The sequence below is a fragment of the Pleurodeles waltl genome, chromosome 4_1 (genome assembly GCF_031143425.1).
Source record: "Pleurodeles waltl isolate 20211129_DDA chromosome 4_1, aPleWal1.hap1.20221129, whole genome shotgun sequence".
In the NCBI taxonomy this organism is placed as follows: Eukaryota; Metazoa; Chordata; class Amphibia; order Caudata; family Salamandridae; genus Pleurodeles; species Pleurodeles waltl.
Genome location: NC_090442.1, coordinates 650809983 through 650832618, shown reverse-complemented (window position 1 = coordinate 650832618; position 22636 = coordinate 650809983). Strand labels below are relative to the sequence as shown.

Below are 22636 nucleotides of genomic sequence, written 5' to 3'. Positions count from 1 at the left end.
TAAATGCTGTTACATCTCTGGAACTGTGATGCAAATGGATCTGATGGGAAGCACTCTTCAGGTCCAATTTGAAAAAGGACTTGCTACTCTTGAGCAAGAGGAGAAGCTCATTGATGTTTGGTAGGGGAAAATTATCTGTTACTATGTTCTGATCAACACTGCGAAGATCCTCACAAAATTTAAGTTGCCCATTAGATTTCTCTGTTATGACCACAGGTGGTGATACCCAATTAGAAGCCTCTACGAGTTCAATCACCCCCTCTCTTATGTCCTTCAAAATGCCACTGACGTCTTCTCTAACTATTATTGGAACTTCCGGAGTTTGTGTTTCACTGAAACTGCTCCTGGCTTCATATGAATCTTGTGCACATGCCCTTTTAACTCACCAATCTCCTCTCGAAACACCTCTTTCTCTTCCTCAAGAATTTCATTTACATCACTGTCTTTTATAATCAATATTTGTTCTGAGCCCCTTGGATTCATGACTAAATTAAGATCATATTAATGTATGCATCCCAGGAATGGTGGCCACTTTCAGCTACATACGTTTTTCCTTAAGTCTCCCTGGTTTTATATCGTATGGAAGTTGTGAAAAAACCCAAAATGTCAATCTCCTATCCTTGATATCCACCTGGGCAAAAATTCTTCGCTCAAAACTATCTGTGGCCAATTCTCATAAAACACACCCTTAGAAATGATGGTGTACCTTGAGCCAGTATCCACTATTAATTCTACATCTGTTCCCAATGCTGAAACAAGCTTTTGGCCTAGTTCTTATTTTATCATTGTCTTTTTTATCTTATAAGCTCAAAATGCGAGCACAACAAGGTTCACTTTCTTCTTCACATGCCGCAGCAACTTTTGACTTAGACCACTCTCTACAAAGGTGCGCAAAGTGCCCACTGCATCCACACCTCCTGCATTCTTTATTTATACACAACATGCATTGGATTCTTCCACTATTTTTAGCCATATCAATCACATCCTTTAAACTAGGATTCTTTGCAGCCTACAATCTTTCCTGAATCTTTCTACTCTTGCATTAAATAATTAATTGGTCTCTTATCATTTCCTCACACATCCCTCCAAAGTGACACTTCTCAGACATCTCTCTCAATCTCGTCACAAATTTGTCAATAATTCACCCACTCTCTGTGGTTGAGTATAAGACTTGTATCTCACCATCACCACATTAGTCTCCTTTGCAAATCTATTACTTAATCTCACCCTGGCTTCCCTGTAAATATCAGTCATTTGAGCTCTGTTGTACGTAGCCAGAGGCATGAATTTAAACATTCCTTGGGCCTCTGAAATGAAACAGTTTAATAGAATTGCTTGTTTTCTTGCAGAGCTGAAATCTTTACTATCCAAAGCTAACAGATAGTTATCAAATAAGTCAGTCCAGTCCTCCCACTGAATTGCAGGAACCCATTGGTGAGGCATAAAGAGTGGTGGTGCTGTAATGTAAAGCTGTTCCATCTTGTATTGGAAATCACTTTACAATTTGCCCAAAACATCCAACTTCATAAAGTTAGTGTGTACCACACTTACAATTGGATCTTGTGAAGTGTGGGTATCACCGCCAATGAAACTCACACCTCGTTTCTTCCTGCCACTGTCAATACTTAAACATCGAATGGTGTGCGTATCACTGTGCCAGTAATAGAAACTAAAACAAAGTTTTGAGTACGTTTTAAGATTTCTTTGTTGGTGTGTGTGTCATTGCGCTTTCAAAGCAACATCCCTGTATACCGTCATGGTGTGCACCTCACCGCGCTTTGAATCGAGATTAGGTCTGTGCTGTGCCTTTAAGAGACGGAGATTGTTCTGCGTGTGAGCAGCGCACACTGTCCCTTCAAGAAATGACTGTTTCCATTTGCATCATCACGTTCCAACAAGTCTCTGTGACACCGTTTGGCAAGAGCTTACTCATGTACGAGCGCTGGATCCTCGCGCTCAGTAACTAAATGGTGCACAAAAACCAAATCCTCGTGGGAGAGCATCTCTGCACCTCTACTGTAACCTAAACAACTGGTAGGTTATGTGTTAATTTTCTACTGCAGACTTTCCTCGACTTCTCTAAGGTGTTGGTCCTCTAGTATATATAGTCTGCAAATGTAACATTTGAGGAGGCGCTATAGCCTACTTAACATGCGGGAACAGGGCATATATGACAGTACCTTCAGTACTCTTTAGTACTCCCCTTTAGTGACTGTCGACCTCTCCTCTCACGCCTTGATGCGTTGAAATGCTGGGTGCTCATTGGAAGTTGTTCTCCGTTCAAACTCCCTGTCACTCAGCAGGTCGACCATCCTCGTCCCCAGAAAACATAGTACAAAGAAAGACAGATTCTCCAGGTGCTGAACTTGTATTCTTTAATGGGTCTGCTAAGAGTGATCTTCTCCTTTGCCAGTCTAACACCAGCTGGCACCAGGGACTTAATTCCTAACATTCTTTCCTGACCTTGGAACGCAAGCGCTCTTTACAACAATAAAAAACCTTAATGTGAAGGCTCTAAGTAAGACAGAAAGCTAGAGGACAACATAGGGTGGGCACTATGGCAGTACGCAGACAACAGAGGCTGGGCAAGAGAGGACTGGGCAACAAGATGACAGCGAAGAGTGGCCGGAAGTGGAAGCAAGCTGACAAGAGAGGATGGGTGGGAGGAGCCGGGGAAGCAAGCTGACAACGGAGGGTGGAAACCAGAGGCTTGAGCTGCCTGGTAGGTTTGACCTAAAAAATGATAAATGTGACGAGGCAGTTAATACTGTGTAGATTTAAAAATTATTTAGGACCATGGCATAAGGTCCTTGGTATTTCAAGGTCCCAGACTGTGGAGTAACTTAATGCCAAGCCTGAGGGTGAAACCTAAATCAACCTCACTGGAGACTAGAGAAAATAAGTTTTCAGAATGCCTTTGGGTAAGAGTTGTAACTAAGGAAAATCAGATCTGGGTCGTTAAGACCACAAGCTTCTCCTTACACTCTTCTGTGCAACCAAGTGACTTGAAATAACCAGAAAGTGATGCAGGGTGGTCTGCAAACTTATAGAGCAATGCGTACAAGTAGGAAAATACACACATAACACTGAGTCAACAATCAGTAAGAAAAGGGTTACATTTGTAATAATGCAAAGGTTTACTTCACAGGTGTAGGTGATCTATACAGTTTCCTCCCAGTGGTAGTGACTACAAAAGCAGTGATGTTCAAAGCAAGCATTAGCAAAGCCCATAACGCAAAACATTTTTAAGACTGCAACCGCAAAGCAAGTAGGTCTCGTATATTTGTTGGGAGAAGTGTGTGGTAATAGTTGGATGATCTTGTGTTTATTGTTACTTGCTGTCCTATTAAGAAAATACGTCATAATGCAATTTTGGGCGTTAACAATATGAAAGCTGGGAGGAAGGCGTCTTCGTTGAGCAGGCTGCATTTAATTAGTTGAGCTACACCCTCAAAAAAGCTTGTTATAGAAAGTAATCAGAAGAGGTTGTGTGTGTGGAACCTGAAAGGTCTAACCAGCAAAATATCTCTTAGCAGATACTTCTGACAATGGACAAGTATTTTCTGTGTGTCTTTCATAAAGCCTATGTGCCTACACCTTTTGAACTTGTGAATAAAATGAGCTGTGAATCCATAACGTGTTCTCATAACAGTAAAGTAAAAAAAACATAATGTGCAAGGTTGAGAGATACACAGCTTTAGCATACTGTAAAAGCAAACAGAAGACACATAAACCAAAAAGCCATAAATCAAGAATTAAAATGTCATGATGTCAGTAAATTAATAACATCAAAGAACACAAACTGACACTAAATTACATATTATATTCCTGTTTCCACTGCAGTTTAACAAAACCACTACTTGAGTCAATCACCAAAATCAAATGGGAACACAAATGGGACAATATATCTTTCCACGAAATGCTCTGGCCTTGATGGAGAGCACCAAACCGTAACAAACCATTAAAAACCCATGAAAGACAGTGACTGAAATGGGCTTACCAAAAACTGATTCCTGATGTTCTTATTCTTATAAGTACTTTTCTAAATTCTGTGGTAACCCAGACAACTAGAGCTGCTTGTTGTGAGACCTAAAAATATATTACAACAAGGGGAAGCTTTAATTAGGAAAGTAACGGAAAAGCTGGAGTCTAGAGAATTTCTACTGTAGGACTATCAGAAGAGCAGGTGACCTGGTAGTTGCTACTCACTGCTGGTGTCTTTATTTTAGTAGCAACTCAAATGTTGTTATTCACTTTTCTGCTTTTTTTATAATCAACTTTTCTTTCATAGCATTGTCACATTACTGGAAGAAGAGTGAAAACTGTGCATTTTGCTGCTGGCTGTATAGCATGCCTAACCTTTTCTGTTTTCGTCCACTGCACTCTTTCCTGATGTAAGGATGTGGGATTCCGCCTTGACTCCCTGTGTACCATCCTGCGACAGGAAGTTCTGCTACAGGAGGATGTGGAGCTGATCGAGCTTCTCGACCCCGGTATCCTGTCTGTGGGGCAGCCAGAGCAACCGGAAACTAGACGACACCTTCCAACGCTGCGCTCCCTAGCAACTCCTAATATTTGGTAACGTCCAACTAGTAGACTTGTGTGTCCTATCCTTTGCAACACTATTGCTGTCCCTGCATTGTTTTTCCTTAAAAGATTAGACTGTCTTTGTCATTAAGTTCGTCAAAATCTCACAAAGCTTCATGTCGGATGCGAGAAGCTCCTTGTCTTTCTGGTCTTTCAGATGTGCACTTATTAGTGGATATGTAAAACTACAACTATCATAGTGAAATTTAAAAAAACAGGCTTGAATTAACTAATCACATTCTTCATATTAAGACATTAAATTGCTAGATATCATTTTGTAAATGGGCTTCAGTCTGAAAAAAAAAGTCTGGCTTTTAGTCTGACAGATGCTACTCAAGAACACAGTCCTTTTTCGATTTGAGCTATGGTGAATTCATATGTAATTTCTGCAACTAACTGCATGTGCACAAGAAGAAGGCAGAGTGTTGCGAACTTGGAGCTAAATCTTTCTGCTTCCTGCTTCATTCTTTCCACTAAAAGGTATGACAACACCTTGTAGCGTGCATTGGTAAAATCACATATTGTCTCACATCCAGTATGGCATAAAATGCTCCATGTTACAAAAAATGAAGACATTTTCCAGTTATTAAAGTCTAGTTGGAAATTAAATTAAGTAATGATATATCCATAAGCTGTTTTGTTTACTCCTATTTAATAGGAGAAATGTAACTAGCAGGACCTGCCTCCATGAAGGCATCACTTCTCTTCATTGCTTTCCTGTCTATTCATAAATTCCTATTTTCACTGCTTTACACCATCATATGATCTTTATTTTGTATTTCCGCTGACATGGGCGTCCTAAAGCCTTTATTCCCTTCAAACCAGTCACCCGATTATAGATACTCTGTCAGACATTGATGCTGTGAGATTGGGTTGTTTTCGTTGACCTGGAGGAGCCAGTATTTGTTGGCTGCACAGAGCAACAAGGCCATTGTTGCTCTTTTTATCATATTTAACAAAGGTAATTAAAACTGGAAATCTGAAAGCTTTTTAGTAAAGATTTGTCTGTGCTAGAGTAGAAAGAGTGTAGGTAATACTGAGTCACCAGTGTTCAAAACAGTTCTTTATACTTTTGCCCTTGGCTGAAATGGTTTGGTGTAGTCAAATAGCACCTTTTCTTCAAAGGGTCAATTGATGGTGATAAATGTCACAGTAGAAAGATAATTTAGATGTTTAATTTGTGATGTTTAAATAAATCTGGAGTAATGCTTTTGGATCTTGTGAGATGATTCTGTGCGTTCTTTGTAGAATGCATCGGCAATGACACCACTGAGACAAGGCCAGTTGCCTCTAATCTGATTTGAAAGGGCTTACTATGAAAATCTAGTATGGTGATGGTGGCTCATGAGGAGGGTGGGTGTCGGGCATACACTCGCTCCCACTCCCCCACAGAGCACATGGAAACCAGGGGAAAGGGTTATAACACAGGGAACTAAGCCTGCAGCGGGTTGAGAAGACTGAAGGAGGAAGGCAGACACAGGTTATTCTACCTAGAGTGTAAGCTCTGGATACGAGTGCCCATTAAAGCTTTATGTGGAGTTTGTCCCCTTTAACGCACAGAAAGGCAGAGAAAAGTACAGTTGAAAAACTCTTCATATGTAGCTGAATGGTATGTTAGGGCCTGCTATAGTGATCTCCAAGTGTAGATGTGATGGGTGGGTAGGGGTAGGAGTCATTCCATCACTTAGATTTCTACCTGTAAAGGCCAAGAGAGAGAATTGCATAATTCTCAATTGTGGTGCATAGCCAGGAAGACTGCAGCCATAGAAATCTGCATCTAGAAGAGACTGGGAATACAGTGGGAAGCCATGTGGGACACAACTGAAAGAACGCAAGAAAGGAGAATGAGGAGGGGCATTTAAGGTGGTCTGTGTCTGAAGAGTCCTCTTGAAGTAAGAAGAAGGGAGTCTTCACTGGAATTTCCATCAGTACAGAACTTATTAACATAGAAAAGGAGGGCAGACACAGAGGAAGAGATCCTAAGAAGGTAGGTTGGGGAAGAGCTAACTCTTCTACCTCTCCTACTACTGTCTCAAAAGTGTAGCCTAAAGAGTGTGACAGGTATTACAAGGTGGATCTGAATCTAAACTCTAGAACTCATAGACAGTTATCCTCACTGGCATTAAGCACCGACTGGAGTGCAGCAGCCACAGCTATGAGAGTGGGGGAAGGGTATGTTCTGGAGAGCCGGGGGTGGGGAGGGGGGGCAGGGGTTCAGACTGAGCAATTTGTGCACCCTTAAGCTAACCCAGGACCTGTTTCTCTGCTGTTAGAGCCAGTTACGGAGAGCACACTGGAGTGGGCTGCCCAAGTCAGTATATTTAAAATGAACACAGCCACAACAGCAGCTCTCTGTCCATAGCTCCATGTGCTATATGACGTGCCTGCCACAATAGTGTGTCTTTAGCAGACATTCGTTTTGAGATCTGCACCAGGCAAATGCACAAGCCAATTTACCTCTCAAGAAGATTGATATACTGTTGGTCAGTATTGAACAATCATCAAAAGGACAAACTGTTTCTTCATCACAATTGAGCAATAATGCAAATGACTTATACAACCTGAATATCCCTGCTGCTGGTCAGCCACAAGTCCAGGCTAGGGAGACCAGCTCAGAGTTGCCACTGGTGGATCTGTCAGAGATAGAAGCTACTAGAGGTGTGATAGTGCCAACGTCTGGAGAATTAAATACTTTGCTTTGTGCCTTCCGCAAACAGTTGTTGGTGGAGATTCAAGAAATGAAAGTGGTACATAAAGAAATGGCCAAGACACCAGAGAGAAAATTGGATTCAGTAGCTCAAGGTTTGACAAATGGCGCACCAGAAGAACTGAAGCTGAACAGAGGCTATCCAACTTGCCCAGCAACTGTATTCATAAACTACTTATTGACTCCTCAAGAATATGCAGCAATTAAAGTTGGGGACCTAGAAAATAGATTAGGGGGCAGTCGAATTGAAGGTTTATAGGAGTTCCAGAAACTTTTGGCCGAAATAAAAACTTAACTGAGAAAGTCAGTAAGTTGTTATCTAAATATGTTTTGCCGGACTCACACAGATATCTCCAATGTAAGGGCACATAGAGTCCTTTTAATGGCCCCAACGGATGAAGCCAAACCCTGAACTATCCTTGTCTGCTTCCAGGATTTCAGAATTCGAGAGGAATTCCTTAAAAAAGCTACCCATCTGAAATCTGTTAGAATGGGGTATGATTTTTCTTTTAAGATCTTTCTGGATATGGCATATGAGACTGTGAGGAAGGGTTGGGCACAGAAACATTTTTCTGAGGTGCTCAGAACCAAGGGTGTCCAAACACAGCTATTACATCCAGCTAAGCTGAAAGTTTTGTGGGGGGGTGAGGTGGGAGTTGGTAGATTCTGTATATACACTAATCCAGCTGAATCTGAGGGACTATTGTTTCAGATAGGGGGAGTCCTAATGGTGCAAAACGATAACTTAAAGCTGCCATCGGTGGAGGGAGAATGCACAATATGCATGCAAAGTGTGTAGCTCCTAATTTCTGGGGTTAGAAGCCAGGGGTTAGAAGCCAGGGGTTGGGGAGGGAGGGTGGAGAGGTGGATGGTGTTTTTTTGCTGAGGGAGGTTGAAGGTGGATGGGGGGAGCAGGTGCTGGGTGGGTCACTTCATGTGGGAAATATTTTCTTGGGTACAGCTTTAAGATGCAGAATTTATCATCAAAGGAAGGAAAAGATGGGTTCTTGGTTCTTTACTCTGAAAGGGCTCTGCTTTGTTCTGCCGTATTTTGGGTGGGGACAAAAATAAAATAAAGAAGAGAAAAGGGAAAAATAGGGCGAAGTGACATGGAATTTATAATGGTTAGCCATAATGCAGATGTTGTGAACAACAGACGCAAAAGGGGTGCTGTCCTTCTTCGCTTGCACCAATATGATTCATCTGTAATTCTTCTGCAAGAGACACATTTCACCCAACGCAAAGAGGGAAATAGACTGAAATATCTGTACCTGGGTTAAGCAATGAGTTTTTCACTTGCGAAAGCATCACATAGAGGCACTGCGGTGGTTATCTGTAAAAAAGCACTGGTTAGTTGTTTGCTGCCAATCACTGTGGGGGTTGGGGGTTCTGGGTTATAGCCCCTGTGGTGGCTAACAATGTGTAATACAATATTGCCCCTTTTACTGTCCTATCCATGATAATGTGCAGCTGCTCCAGTTATTAGAATGTGAGCTATGCAATCTCCCAGGGCTGCCTATTTTGGGAGGAGATTTCTATTTTCACCCTTGTAATATTGATTTCTCGAATCCTTGCTGAACGAAATATAAAAAGCACGCTGAATTCATTTTTAATGCTCTATGTGCCAGGTTAGGGGTACGAGGATTATGGTGAGAATTAAATCCATTGTCCAGAGAATCCTCGTGTTATTTAAACAAATATAGATTAATCTGACATATAGATCTATTTTTAGCTCCTCCAACTGTTTCGAAAGTGTCCTCTACATATCGTTGCTGGGGCTTTTTCTTATCACTCTGTTGTTGTTTTAGATTTTCTTTAGCTCACCCTTGAACAGTTTATAGGTGATTATGGATAAAACCACTTTAGATCAAGTTGGGGATACTGGACTGTTATCCACAGAGACTGAACACTTTTTCCTAATTAATGATAATACAGTGGACCATGGAACAATATGGGAGGCATTTAAAGCTACATTCCGTGGCTTTATGATATCGAGCTCTGCTAAGAAATAGAAGGATAGACTAGAACAAGGGAAACTTAAGTAAGCTTCTGATGCTGCTTACATCAAAACCTAGGTAGACCAATCTGATCAATCTCTGCATGGGTGGCAGGGCAAAAAGGAACTATTTATTATTATTATTTTTTTGGGAAAACAAAGCCTTTATCAAGCACGCTTTTTACAATGGGTTATACAAAGAGGGTGGAAGCCTGGGGCATTTCTTGGTTTGGATGTCCCAAGAAAAACATAATCGAAATCAGACCTCAGGGATCAGGAAGCCACATACAAAATGAACAGAAAGAGTAGGTACCGGTATAGGGGAAATTGTTCTGGAATATTATGCCTCTTTGTATTGGGGGGAGGGGAATAGAGCCATGTGATCCCACCTTATTACATCAATTTTTAGGTGAAATACAGCTTCCTGGGGTAGAAGAGAAGTCATCAAAGGCTATAAAGGAATTGTCAGGATCTAAAGTACCAGGGGAGGATAGCTTTGGGGGCAGAATTTTATAAATGTTTTCATTCACTATTAGTGGTTCCATTAACAAAGTTATTTAATTCAATTTTATTGGGAGGACCTATTCTACCATCATTCAAAAGAGCTGTATTAATCAACTTTTTTAAAAAAAAGGAAGAGATGAATTTGAGCTGTCTTCTTATAGACCTATACCCTTCTTAAATACAGAATATAAGATTTCTACAAACGTTTTAACTAACCAAATTAGCATTTTTATGAATAGGTTGATACACTCAGACCAAAATGGTTCTATTAAAGGACATAGTTTGCGGGTAGATACATACTATCTAGCTGAGTTTATTGAAATTGTTACGGTGGATAACATCCTTACTGCCGTAATTCTGTTAGACGCTGAAAAAGTGTTTGATCTCGTAAGCTGGGATTTCTTATTTGAGATATTACAAAACTTTAAATCTCATTTGCAGATCTTGAGAACTATTTGCAGGCTATATAAAAACACATTGGCTCAGGTTATCATTAACAATCAGTGTGTGGGCACTATATTTCCAAACAGAGGTACCCGTCAGAGCAGCCCATTGTCACCCACACTGTTTGCTTTATTTATAGAGCCCTTAGCTCAATATATTTGCTCATATAGGGGGATACATCCACTTTTGGTAGACGTCTCTAAGATATAACTCTATGCAGATGATTTCATCTATCTACTCCTTCATAGAGATAATATCAAGTCTGCATTAAAAGTCATCTGAAGATATACTTAGTTGTGCGTATATATAATTAACAAAACTAAAACCAAATCTCTTCTGCTTAATACTACGCCGGGTATCCTAACCCCCCTACCCCCCAATGCCCGCCAAAAATAAGGGTCAGTTATAATAAACTTCCCAAAATATATTTGGGGGTCTTTCACTACAATTCACTTCTTGATAGCTATTGTTTGAATTATGCCCCAATGCTATCAAAAATACACTCAGGTTTGTTAACCACTTAGTTTCTCTGTGATAGACCGTGTATTTCTTATTAACATGCCTATTTTGCCCCTTGTATTATTTATTTTCCACAGTGGTCCTTGTAAGCTGGAGGCTACATTTTTAAATAATTTGGAGAGCTGATTGATGTCATTTATATGAAAAAACACACCCCCAAGAGCGTGCCTAAAGATTTTACAGCTACCAAAGTCCGATGGTGGAATATCATTTCCTTGTTTTAGATCCTACTATTTAGCATCTGTTACACCTCAGATTTTCGATGCTAATTTCCCATTTTGATGACTCCATTATTTCGTACAGGCTTTGCCATTATGGGATAAGGAACCTGATGAAGGCCATAAGGGAACCTAACATAACTTTTAAAAAAGTGAGGTATACATCCCTACAGGCTATTTGGGCTGACAAACGACAAGTTTTTCCTAAATATGCAATACCGGCCATCTACACTGAGAGCCCTTTGGAATGTAGGTAGTATTAAAGTCCATAATGTTGGAGACTTTTGGGAAAAGAATGGAATTTTATCTGAGGTGAAGATCAACTCAAGAAACCCCCAGTGTGCGGTCTCCCTTAGCACCTCCTATAGACAAATGTACTCTGTACTTAATAGCCTGTGTCTGTCATTGATATATGTATGTATATATATCAATCTACAGAATTCGTACAGAAACTATTTAGGTTGGACAAAGTAAATGACTAACTAAGGGCCTCATCACGAGTGTGGCGGTCCCAGGACTGCCACACTCACGGTGATGGTCAGATTGCCGCACTCCAGGCGGTCCAACCGCCACATTACAACCATGGTAGGCAGACCTGCCAGAGGACTGCTGTCCCCGCCAGGAACATCGTTTTCGATGGGCTGACGGTGGTTTGAGTTGTACTCAGTCAAAGCGGCGCTGAACTCTGCTCCTCCTGGCTGTTTGCAAATCTGCATTCTGACAGTCTTTCCATGGCGGGAACCCTCAAAAAGCAAAACCCCCACCTTCACAAATGGTTTCAAATAATATTTTTTGAAATCCTCAAATATACAAAGGATAACACATCAAGCCACCTTTAACCAAAGTATTCATATCCAAATATTACATAGCAATTTATTCAATATCCATATATTAGACAGTGATAATCTTGTTTGTATCAACATTGTAATCATATACACAGTGCATAATGTTTTTTACCTCCTGGGAGGAAAGCAACCAATAATGAAAATAAGCAATAAAAAACACATTTATACCATCACATGCATACCAATAAAAACGTAAAGGCCAGCTTAAACAGGATAATAGAAAGCACTCCAGTATCCTCCACAAAAAGGAGAAAGCAAATACATATTTACATCAACTAGCACATGATAATCCATTCGTGATTTAACATGATATTGCTTATTTGCTGGACAAAGGAAAGGACCTTTCGGAACTATATACCCTAAGATGTCTGACCCAAATATTGCCTATATTTATTATAGGCTTCCCTCTTTCTTTTAACCCTCCAGGAATTCCTGTTTATTATTCTTTACAATTTGGCTCTAGTCTGAGGATTCTTTGTTATTGGGTGACTTAACTCGCTACTCATTTATTGCAGCAAGTTCGCCACCCTCACTAACATTTTCCCACCCCAATAGTGTGAGATTTGCAGGAGGTGGGGACTGTCAGCTCGTCTGCAGTGACTGTTGGTCTCCTTGGGGGCCCTCCTGTATGACTAATCCTTACTTCAAGGGTTCTCTATATTTCTCGAACAGTAGGTGTAGGAAGTTGGCTCTGTATGCACTATTTCAAAGTAAGGAATAGTATGCACAGAGTCCAAGGGTTCCTCTTAGAGGTAAGATAGTGGCAAAAAGAGATAATTCTAATGCTCTATTTTGTGGTAGTGTGGTCGAGCAGTAGGCTTATCAAAGGAGTAGTGTTAAGCATTTGTTGTACATACACACAGGCAATAAATGAGGAACACACACTCAAAGACAATTCCAGGCCAATAGGTTTTTGTATAGAAAGATATATTTTCTTAGTTTATTTTAAGAACCACGGGTTCAAGATTTACATGTAATACTTTAAATGAAAGGTATTGCAGGTAGGTACTTTAGGAACTTTGAATTAGCAAAATAGCATATACAGTTTTCACATAAATCACATATAGCCATTTTAAAACTAGACACAATGCAATTTTCAACAGTTCCTAGGGGGGAGTAAGAGTTAGTTAGTTTTTGCAGGTAAGTAAACCACCTACGGGGTTCAAGTTTGGGCCCAAGGTAGCCCACCATTAGGGGTTCAGAGCAACCCCAAAGTTACCACCCTAGCAGCTCAGGGCCGGTCAGGTGCAGAGGTCAAAGTGGTGCCCAAAATGCATAGGCTTCAATGGAGAAGGGGGTGCCCCGGTTCCAGTCTGCCAGCAGGTAAGTACCCGCGTCTTCGGAGGGCAGACCAGGGGGGTTTTGTAGGGCACCGGGGAGGACACAATTCCACACAGAAAGTACACCCTCAGCAGAACGGGGGCGGCCGGGTGCAGTGTGCAAACACGCGTCAGGTTTTCAATAGGTTTCAATGGGCGACCAAGGGGTCTCTTCAGCGATGCAGGCAGGCAAGGGGGTGGCTCCTCGGGGTAGCCACCACCTGGGCAAGGGAGAGGGCCACCTGGGGGTCGCTCCTGCACTGGAGGTCGGATCCTTCAGGCCCTGTGAGCTGCGGGTGCAGAGTCTTTACCAGGCGTCGGATCTTAGAAGCAGGCAGTCGCGGTCAGGGGGAGCCTCGGGATTCCCTCTGCAGGCGTCGCTGTGGGGGCTCAGGGGGGGCAACTCTGGCTACTCACGGTCTCGCAGTCGCCGGGGAGTCCTCCCTGAATTGATTGTTCTCCACAAGTCGAGCCAGGGGCGTCGGGTGCAGAGTGTCAAGTCTCACGCTTCCGGCGGGAAACGCAAGTTGTTTCAAAGTTGCTTCTTTGTTACAAAGTTGCAGTCTTGGGTGAACAGAGCTGCTGTCCTCTGGAGTTCTTGGTCCTTCTAGAGCAGGGCAGTCCTCTGAAGATTCAGAGGTCGCTGGTCCCTGGGGAAAGCGTCGCTGGAGCAGTGTCTTTAGAAGTGGGGAGACAGGCCGGTAGGGCTGGGGCCAAAGCAGTTGGTGTCTCTGTCTTCTCTGCAGGGTTTTTCATCTTAGCAGTCCTCTTCTTCTTAGGTTTCTGGAATCTGAGTTCCTAGGTTCTGGGGAGCCCCTAAATACAGAATTTAGGGGGGTGTTTAGGTCTGGGAGGGCAGTAGCCAATGGCTACTAGCCCTGAGGTGGCTACACCCTCTTTGTGCCTCCTCCCAAGGGGAGGGCGTCACATTCTTATCCCTATTGGGGGAATCCTCCATCTGCAAGATGGAGAATTTCTAAAAGTCAGAGTCACCTCAGCTCAGGTTGCCTTAGGGGCTGTCCTGACTGGCCAGTGACTCCTCCTTGTTTTTCTCATTATCTCCTCCGGCCTTGCCGCCAAAAGTGGGGCCGTGGCCGGAGGGGGCGGGCAACTCCACTAGCTGGAATGCCCTGGGGTGCTGTAACAAAGGGGGTGAGCCTTTGAGGCTCACCGTCAGGTGTTACAGTTCCTGCAAGGGGGGGGTGATAAGCATCTCCACCCAGTACAGGCTTTGTTACTAGCCACAGAGTGACAAAGGCACTCTCCCCATGTGGCCAGCAACATGTCTCGAGTGTGGCAGGCTGCTAAAACCAGTCAGCCTACACGGGTAGTTGGTTAAGGTTTCAGGGGGCACCTCTAAGGTGCCCTCTGGGGTGTGTGTTAAAATAAAATGTACACTGGCATCAGTGTGCATTTATTGTGCTGAGAAGTTTGATTCCAAACTTCCCAGTTTTCAGTGTAGCCATTATGGTGCTGTGGAGTTCGTGTATGACAGACTCCCAGACCATATACTCTTATGGCTACCCTGCACTTACAATGTCTAAGGTTTTGCTTAGACACTGTAGGGGCACAGTGCTCATGCACTGGTGCCCTCACCTATGGTATAGTGCACCCTGCCTTAGGGCTGTAAGGCCTGCTAGAGGGGTGACTTATCTAGACTGCATAGGCAGTGTGAGGTTGGCATGGCACCCTGAGGGGAGTGCCATGTCGACTTACTCGTTTTGTCCTCACCAGCACACACATGCTGGCAAGCAGTGTGTCTGTGCTGAGTGAGGGGTACCCAGGGTGTCATAAGTTATGCTGCAGCCCTTAGAGACCTTCCCTGGCATCAGGGCCCTTGGTACCAGGGGTACCAGCTACAAGGGACTTACCTGGGTCCCAGGGTGTGCCAATTGTGGAAACAAAAGTACATGTTAGGGAAAGAATACTGGTGCTGGGGCCTGGTTAGAAGGCCTCAGCACACTTTCAAATCAAAACTTAGCATCAGCAAAGGCAAAAAGTCAGGGGGTAACCATGCCAAGGAGGATTTTCCTTACACAACCCCCCCCCCCCCCAACGAAAGAGGATGAGACTAACCTTTCCCAAGAGAGTCTTCATTTTCTAAGTGGAAGAACCTGGAAAGGCCATCTGCATTGGCATGGGCAGTCCCAGGTCTGTGTTCCACTATAAAGTCCATTCCCTGTAGGGAGATGGACCACCTCAACAGTTTTGGATTTTCACCTTTCATTTGCATCAGCCATCTGAGAGGCCTGTGGTCAGTTTGAACTACAAAGTGAGTACCAAAGAGGTATGGTCTCAGCTTCTTCAGGGACCAAACCACAGCAAAGGCCTCCCTCTCAATGGCACTCCAACGCTGCTCCCTGGGTAGTAACCTCCTGCTAATGACAGCAACAGGCTGGTCAAGGCCATCATCATTTGTTTGGGACAAAACTGCCCCTATACCATGTTCAGAGGCATCTGTCTGCACAATGAACTGCTTGGAGTAATCTGGAGCTTTTAGAACTGGTGCTGTGCACATTGCTTGTTTCAGGGTGTCAAAGGCCTGTTGGCATTCTACAGTCCAGTTTACTTTCTTGGGCATTTTCTTGGAGGTGAGTTCTGTGAGGGCTGTCACTATGGATCCATATCCCTTCACAAACCTCCTGTAGTACCCAGTCAAGCCAAGGAATGCCCCGACTTGAGTCTGGGTTTTTGAAGCTGCCCAGTCCAGAATAGTCTGGATCTTAGGCTGGAGTGGCTGAACTTGGCCACCACCTACCAGGTGTCCCAAATAAACCACAGTTCCCTGCCCTATCTGGCATTTGCATGCCTTGATAGAGAGGCCTGCTGATTGCAGAGCCTTCAAAACCTTCTTCAGGTGGACCAGGTGATCCTGCCAGCTGGAGCTAAAGACAGCAATATCATCAAGATAAGCTGCACTAAAGGACTCCAAACCAGCAAGGACTTGATTCACCAACCTTTGGAAGGTGGCAGGGGCATTCTTTAAACCAAAAGGCATTACAGTTAACTGAAAATGCCCATCAGGTCCGGAGAATGCTGTCTTTTCTTTTGCTCCAGGTGCCATTTTCATTTGCCAGTACACTGCTGTTAAGTCAAAGGTACTTAAGAATTTGGCAGCACCTAATTTATCAATCAGTTCATCAGCCCTTGGAATGGGATGGGTATCTGTCTTGGTGACAGAATTAAGTCCTCTGTAGTCCACACAAAACCTCATCTCTCTCTTTCCATCTTTGGTGTGAGGTTTGGGAACTAAGACCACTGGGCTAGCCCAGGGGCTGTCAGAGTGCTCAATGACTCCCAATTCCAGCATCTTGTGGACTTCCACTTTGATGCTTTCCTTAACTTGGTCAGACTGTCTGAATATTTTTTTTTTGACAGGCATGCTGTCCCCTGTGTCCACTTCATGGGTACACAGGTGTATCTTACCAGGGGTTAGGGAAAAGAGCTCAGCAAACTGTTGCAGGACCTTCCTACAATCAGATTGCTGTTGGCTAGAGAGGGTGTCTGAGTAGATCACTCCATCAACTGAGCCATCTTTAGGGTTTGTGGAGAGGAGATCAGGGAGAGGTTCACTCTCAGCTTCCTGGTCCTCATCTGTTACCATCAACAGATTCACATCAGCCCTGTCATGGAAGAGCTTAAGGCGGTTCACATGTATCACCCTCTTGGGGCTCCTGCTAGTGCCTAGGTCCACCAGATAGGTGACCTGACTCTTCTTTTCTAGCACTGGGTAAGGGCCACTCCATTTGTCCTGAAGTGCCCTGGGAGCCACAGGCTCCAGAACCCAGACTTTCTGCCCTGGTTGAAATTCAACCATTGCAGCCTTTTGGTCATACCAAAACTTCTGGAGCTGTTGGCTGGCCTCAAGGTTTTTACTTGCCTTTTCCATGTACTCTGCCATCCTTGAACGTAGGCCAAGTACATAGTCCACTATATCTTGTTTAGGCTCATGAAGAGGTCTCTCCCAGCCTTCTTTTACAAGAGCTAGTGGTCCCCTTACAGGGTGGCCAAACAGAAGTTCAAAGGGTGAGAACCCTACTCCCTTCTGAGGCACCTCTCTGTAAGTGAAAAGCAGACATGGCAAGAGGACATCCCATCTCCTTTTGAGTTTTTCAGGGAGCCCCATGATCATGCCTTTTAATGACTTGTTGAATCTCTCAACAAGGCCATTAGTTTGTGGATGGTATGGTGTAGTGAATTTATAAGTCACTCCACACTCATTCCACATGTGTTTCAGGTATGCTGACATGAAGTTGGTACCTCTGTCAGACACCACCTCCTTAGGAAAACCCACTCTGGTAAAAATACCAATGAGGGCCTTGGCTACTGCAGGGGCAGTAGTCGACCTAAGGGGAATAGCTTCAGGGTATCTAGAAGCATGATCCACTACTACTAGTATGTACATGTTCCCTGAGGCTGTGGGAGGTTCAAGTGGACCCACTATGTCCACACCCACTCTTTCAAAGGGGACCCCCACCACTGGAAGTGGAATGAGGGGGGCCTTTGGGTGTCCACCTGTCTTACCACTGGCTTGACAGGTGGTACAGGAGACACAAAACTCCTTGACTTTCTGGGACATGTTGGGCCAATAGAAGTGGTTGACTAGTCTTTCCCACATCTTGGTTTGTCCCAAATGCCCAGCAAGAGGAATATCATGGGCTAAGGTCAGTATGAACTCTTTAAACTCCTGAGCCACTACCACTCTCCTAGTGGCACCAAGTTTGGGATCTCTTGCCTCAGTGTAAAGGAGTCCATCTTCCCAATAGACCCTATGTGTTCCAGTTTTCTTGCCATTGGACTCTTCAGCAGCTTGCTGCCTAAGGCCTTCAAGAGAGGGACAGGTTTCTTACCCCTTACACAACTGCTCCCTTGAGGGTCCCCCTGGGCCTAGGAGCTCAACCTGATAAGGTTCTAACTCCAGAGGCTCAGTTCCCTCAGAGAGCAGAACTTCTTCCTGGGAAGATAGGTTCTCTTTTTGTTGTTGTGTTGCAGCTGGTTTCCCAGTTGTCTTTCCTTTTCTCTTGGTAGGCTGGGCCCTTTTTCCAGGCTCCAACTCTACTTTTTCACCCTGAGCCTTGCACTGTGCCCTTGTTTTGACACACACCAGTTCAGGGATACCCAGCATGGCTGCATGGCTTTTCAATTCTAGCTCAGCCCATGCTGAGGACTCCAGGTCATTTCCAAGCAAACAGTCTACTGGGATATTTGAGGAGACCACCACCTGTTTCAGGCCATTGACCCCTACCCACTCTAAAGTTACCATAGCCATGGGATGTACTTTAGTCTGATTGTCAGCATTGGCGACTGGATAAGTTTGTCCAGCCAGGTATTGACCAGGGGAAACAAGTTTCTCTGTCACCATGGTGACACTGGCACCTGTATCCCTCAGGCCTTCTACACTTGTCCCATTAATTAAGAGCTGCTGCCTGTATTTTTGCATGTTAGGAGGCCAGGCAGCCAGTGTGTCTAAATCCACCCCACCCTCAGAGACTAATGTAGCTTCAGTGTGACACCTGATTTGCTCTGGGCACACTGTTCATCCCACTTGGAGACTGGCCATTCCAGGGTTAGCTGGAGTGGAGTTAGAAGTGGTACTTTTCTTGGGACAGGCCTTGTCTCCAGTTTGGTGTCCAGGCTGATTACAGCTACGACACGAGGCCTTTTTGGGATCAAACTTTTTGCCCTAGTACCCAAAATTGGATTGTGAAGAGGCTCTGGGCCCACCCTCCTGTGCAGGTTTTTGGGGGCCTGTAGAAGACTCTTGACTATTTTTGTTTTTGGATGTCTCAGCACTCTTCCCCTGGGGAGGCTTTGTGGCCCCTTTCTTTTGGTCACCCCCTGTGGAAGTCTTGGTCACCCTAGTCTTGACCCAATGGTCCGCCTTCTTTCCCAATTCTTGGGGAGAAACTGGTCCTAGGTCTTCCAGATGCTGATGCAGTTTATCATTTGAACAATTACTTAATAGGTGTTCTTTCACAAATAAATTGTACAGCCTATCATAATCATTTACACCACTGCCTTGAATCCAACCATCCAGTGTTTTCACTGAGTAGTCCACAAAATCAACCCAGGTCTGGCTCGAGGATTTTTGAGCCCCCCTGAATCTAATTCTATACTCCTCAGTGGAGAATCCAAAGCCCTCAATCAGGGTACCCTTCATGAGGTCATAAGATTCTGCATCTTTTCCAGAGAGTGTGAGGAGTCTATCCCTACACTTTCCAGTGAACATTTCCCAAAGGAGAGCACCCTAGTGAGATCTGTTTACTTTTATGGTTGCACAAGCCCTCTCAAAAGCTGTGAACCATTTGGTGATGTCATCACCATCTTCATATTTAGTTACAATCCCTTTAGGGATTTTCAACATGTCAGGAGAATCTCTGCCCCTATATATGTTGCTGCCACCATGGATGGGACCAAAACCCATCTCTTGTCTTTCCCTTTCTATGGCTAGGAGCTGTCTCTCTAAAGCCAATCTTTTGGCCATCCTGGCTAACAGGAGGTCATCTTCACTGAGGCTCTCCTCAGTGATTACAGAGGTGCTGGACCCTCCTGTGAGGGAAGCAGCATCTCTGACTATCACAGTTGGAGACAGGGCTTGAGGAGCCTGATCTCCTTAATTAAGACTGGAAGAGGGGGGAATTCTCCTCCAAGTCACTATCTTCCTCCTTTGGGAGGTCATCCTCAGAGGGGTTGGCTTTTTCAAACTCTGCCAGCAGCTCCTGGAGCTGTTGTTTGGAGGGTCTTAAAGCCAACTGGGATTTTCTTTATTTTGCAGAGAGACCTTAGCTCCCTCATCTTAAGATGGAGGTAAGGTGTGAGGTCGAGTTCCATCACATTCTCTTCTGCACCAGACATTATGTTTCTAAAAGTTGGAATACTTTTTAGGAATTTAAAACTATCTCTAGAACTTAATTCAAACTTGTACAAAACTTTTAAACTCTAAAAGAAATGCTAACAGGGACTAACACAAGGCCCTAGCAGGACTTTTAAAAATTTAGAAAAATAGCTCAAATTTCAAAAATCAGTTTCTAATGACAATTTTTGAAATTTAGTCGTGTGATCAGGTATTGGCTGAGTAGTCCAGCAAATGCAAAGTCTTGTACCCCACCGCTGATCCACCAATGTAGGAAGTTGGCTCTGTATGCACTATTTCAAAGTAAGGAATAGTATGCACAGAGTCCAAGGGTTCCCCTTAGAGGTAAGATAGTGGCAAAAAGAGATAATTCTAATGCTCTATTTTGTGGTAGTGTGGTCGAGCAGTAGGCTTATCAAAGGAGTAGTGTTAAGCATTTGTTGTACATACACAAGCAATAAATGAGGAACACACACTCAAAGACAATTCCAGGCCAATAGGTTTTTGTATAGAAAGATATATTTTCTTAGTTTATTTTAAGAACCACAGGTTCAAGATTTACATGTAATACTTTAAATGAAAGGTATTGCAGGTAGGTACTTTAGGAACTTTGAATTAGCAAAATAGCATATACAGTTTTCACATAAATCACATATAGCTATTTTAAAACTAGACAATTAGTGCAATTTTCAACAGTTCCTAGGGGGAGTAAGAGTTTGTCAGTTTTTGCAGGTAAGTAAACCACCTACGGGGTTCAAGTTTGGGTCCAAGGTAGCCCACCATTAGGGGTTCAGAGCAACCCCAAAGTTACCACACCAGCAGCTCAGGGCCGGTCAGGTGCAGAGGTCAAAGTGGTGCCCAAAACGCATAGGCTTCAATGGAGAAGGGGGTGCCCCGGTTCCAGTCTGCCAGCAGGTAAGTACCCGCGTCTTCGGAGGGCAGACCAGGGGGGTTTTGTAGGGCACCGGGGGGGGACACAAGTCCACACAGAAAGTACACCCTCAGCAGCACGGGGGCGGCCGGATGCAGTGTGCAAACACGCGTCGGGTTTTCAATAGGTTTCAATGGGAGACCAAGGGGTCCCTTCAGCGATGCAGGCAGGCAAGGGGGGGGCTCCTCGGGGTAGCCACCACCTGGGCAAGGGAGAGGGCCACCTAGGGGTCGCTCCTGCACTGGAGGTCGGATCCTTCAGGCCCTGGGAGCTGCGGGTGCAGAGTCTTTACCAGGTGTCGGATCTTAGAAGCAGGCAGTCGCAGTCAGGGGGAGCCTCGGGATTCCCTCTGCAGGCGTCGCTGTGGGGGCTCAGGGGACTCTGGCTGCTCACGGTCTCGCAGTCGCCGGGGAGCCCTCCCTGAAGTGATTGTTCTCCACGAGTCGAGCCGGGGGCGTTGGGTGCAGAGTGTCAAGTGTCACGCTTCCGGCGGGAAACGCAAGTTGTTTCAAAGTTGCTTCTTTGTTACAAAGTTGCAGTCTTGGGTGAACAGAGCCGCTGTCCTCTGGAGTTCTTGGTCCTTCTAGAGCAGGGCAGTCCTCTGAGGATTCAGAGGTCGCTGGTCCTTGGGGAAAGCGTCGCTGGAGCAGTGTCTTTAGAAGTGGGGAGACAGGCCGGTAGGGCTGGGGCCAAAGCAGTTGGTGTCTCCGTCTTCTCTGCAGGGTTTTTCAGCTTAGCAGTCCTCTTCTTCTTAGGTTGCAGGAATCTGAGGTTCTGGGGAGCCCCTAAATACAGAATTTAGGGGTGTGTTTAGGTCTGGGAGGGCAGTAGCCAATGGCTACTAGCCCCGAGGGTGGCTACACCCTCTTTGTGCCTCCTCCCAAGGGGAGGAGGTCACATTCCTATCCCTATTGGGGGAATCCTCCATCTGCAAGATGGAGAATTTCTAAAAGTCAGAGTCACCTCAGCTCAGGTTGCCTTAGGGGCTGTCCTGACTGGCCAGTGACTCCTCCTTGTTTTTCTCATTATCTCCTCCGGCCTTGCCGCCAAAAGTGGGGCCGTGGCCGGAGGGGGCGGGCAACTCCACTAGCTGGAATGCCCTGGGGTGCTGTAACAAAGGGGGTGAGCCTTTGAGGCTCACCGCCAGGTGTTACAGTTCCTGCAAGGGGGAGGTGATAAGCATCTCCACCCAGTACAGGCTTTGTTACTAGCCACAGAGTGACAAAGGCACTCTCCCCATGTGGCCAGCAACATGTCTCGAGTGTGGCAGGCTGCTAAAACCAGTCAGCCTACACGGGTAGTTGGTTAAGGTTTCAGGGGGCACCTCTAAGGTGCCCTCTGGGGTGTATGTTACAATAAAATGTACACTGGCATCAGTGTGCATTTATTGTGCTGAGAAGTTTGATACCAAACTTCCCAGTTTTCAGTGTAGCCATTATGATGCTAATGAGTTTGTGTATGACAGACTCCCAGACCATATACTCTTATGGCTACCCTGCACTTACAATGTCTAAGGTTTTGCTTAGACACTGTAGGGGCACAGTGCTCATACACTGGTGCCCTCACCTATGGTATATTGCACCCTGCCTTAGGGCTGTAAGGCCTGCTAGAGGGGTGACTTATCTATACTGCATAGGCAGTGTGAGGTTGGCATGGCACCCTGAGGGGAGTGCCATGTCGACTTACTCGTTGTGTCCTCACCAGCACACACAA

General features: G+C 44.7%; 1 protein-coding gene across 5 annotated transcripts in view; it reads left to right on the top strand.

Moving 5' to 3' along the window:
• Positions 1–22636, top strand: part of VEZT (vezatin, adherens junctions transmembrane protein) — a 201952-nt gene that overhangs the window by 81164 nt on the left and 98152 nt on the right. For all 5 annotated transcript variants that reach the window (XR_011202311.1, XM_069229098.1, XM_069229097.1 and 2 more), the window contains one exon: positions 4400–4578. Coding sequence is in view for 4 of the 5 variants with exons in the window: in XM_069229098.1 (XP_069085199.1) it covers positions 4400–4578 (179 nt within the window). In the remaining variant the exon portion in view is untranslated. The remainder of the gene's footprint in view (positions 1–4399; positions 4579–22636) is intronic.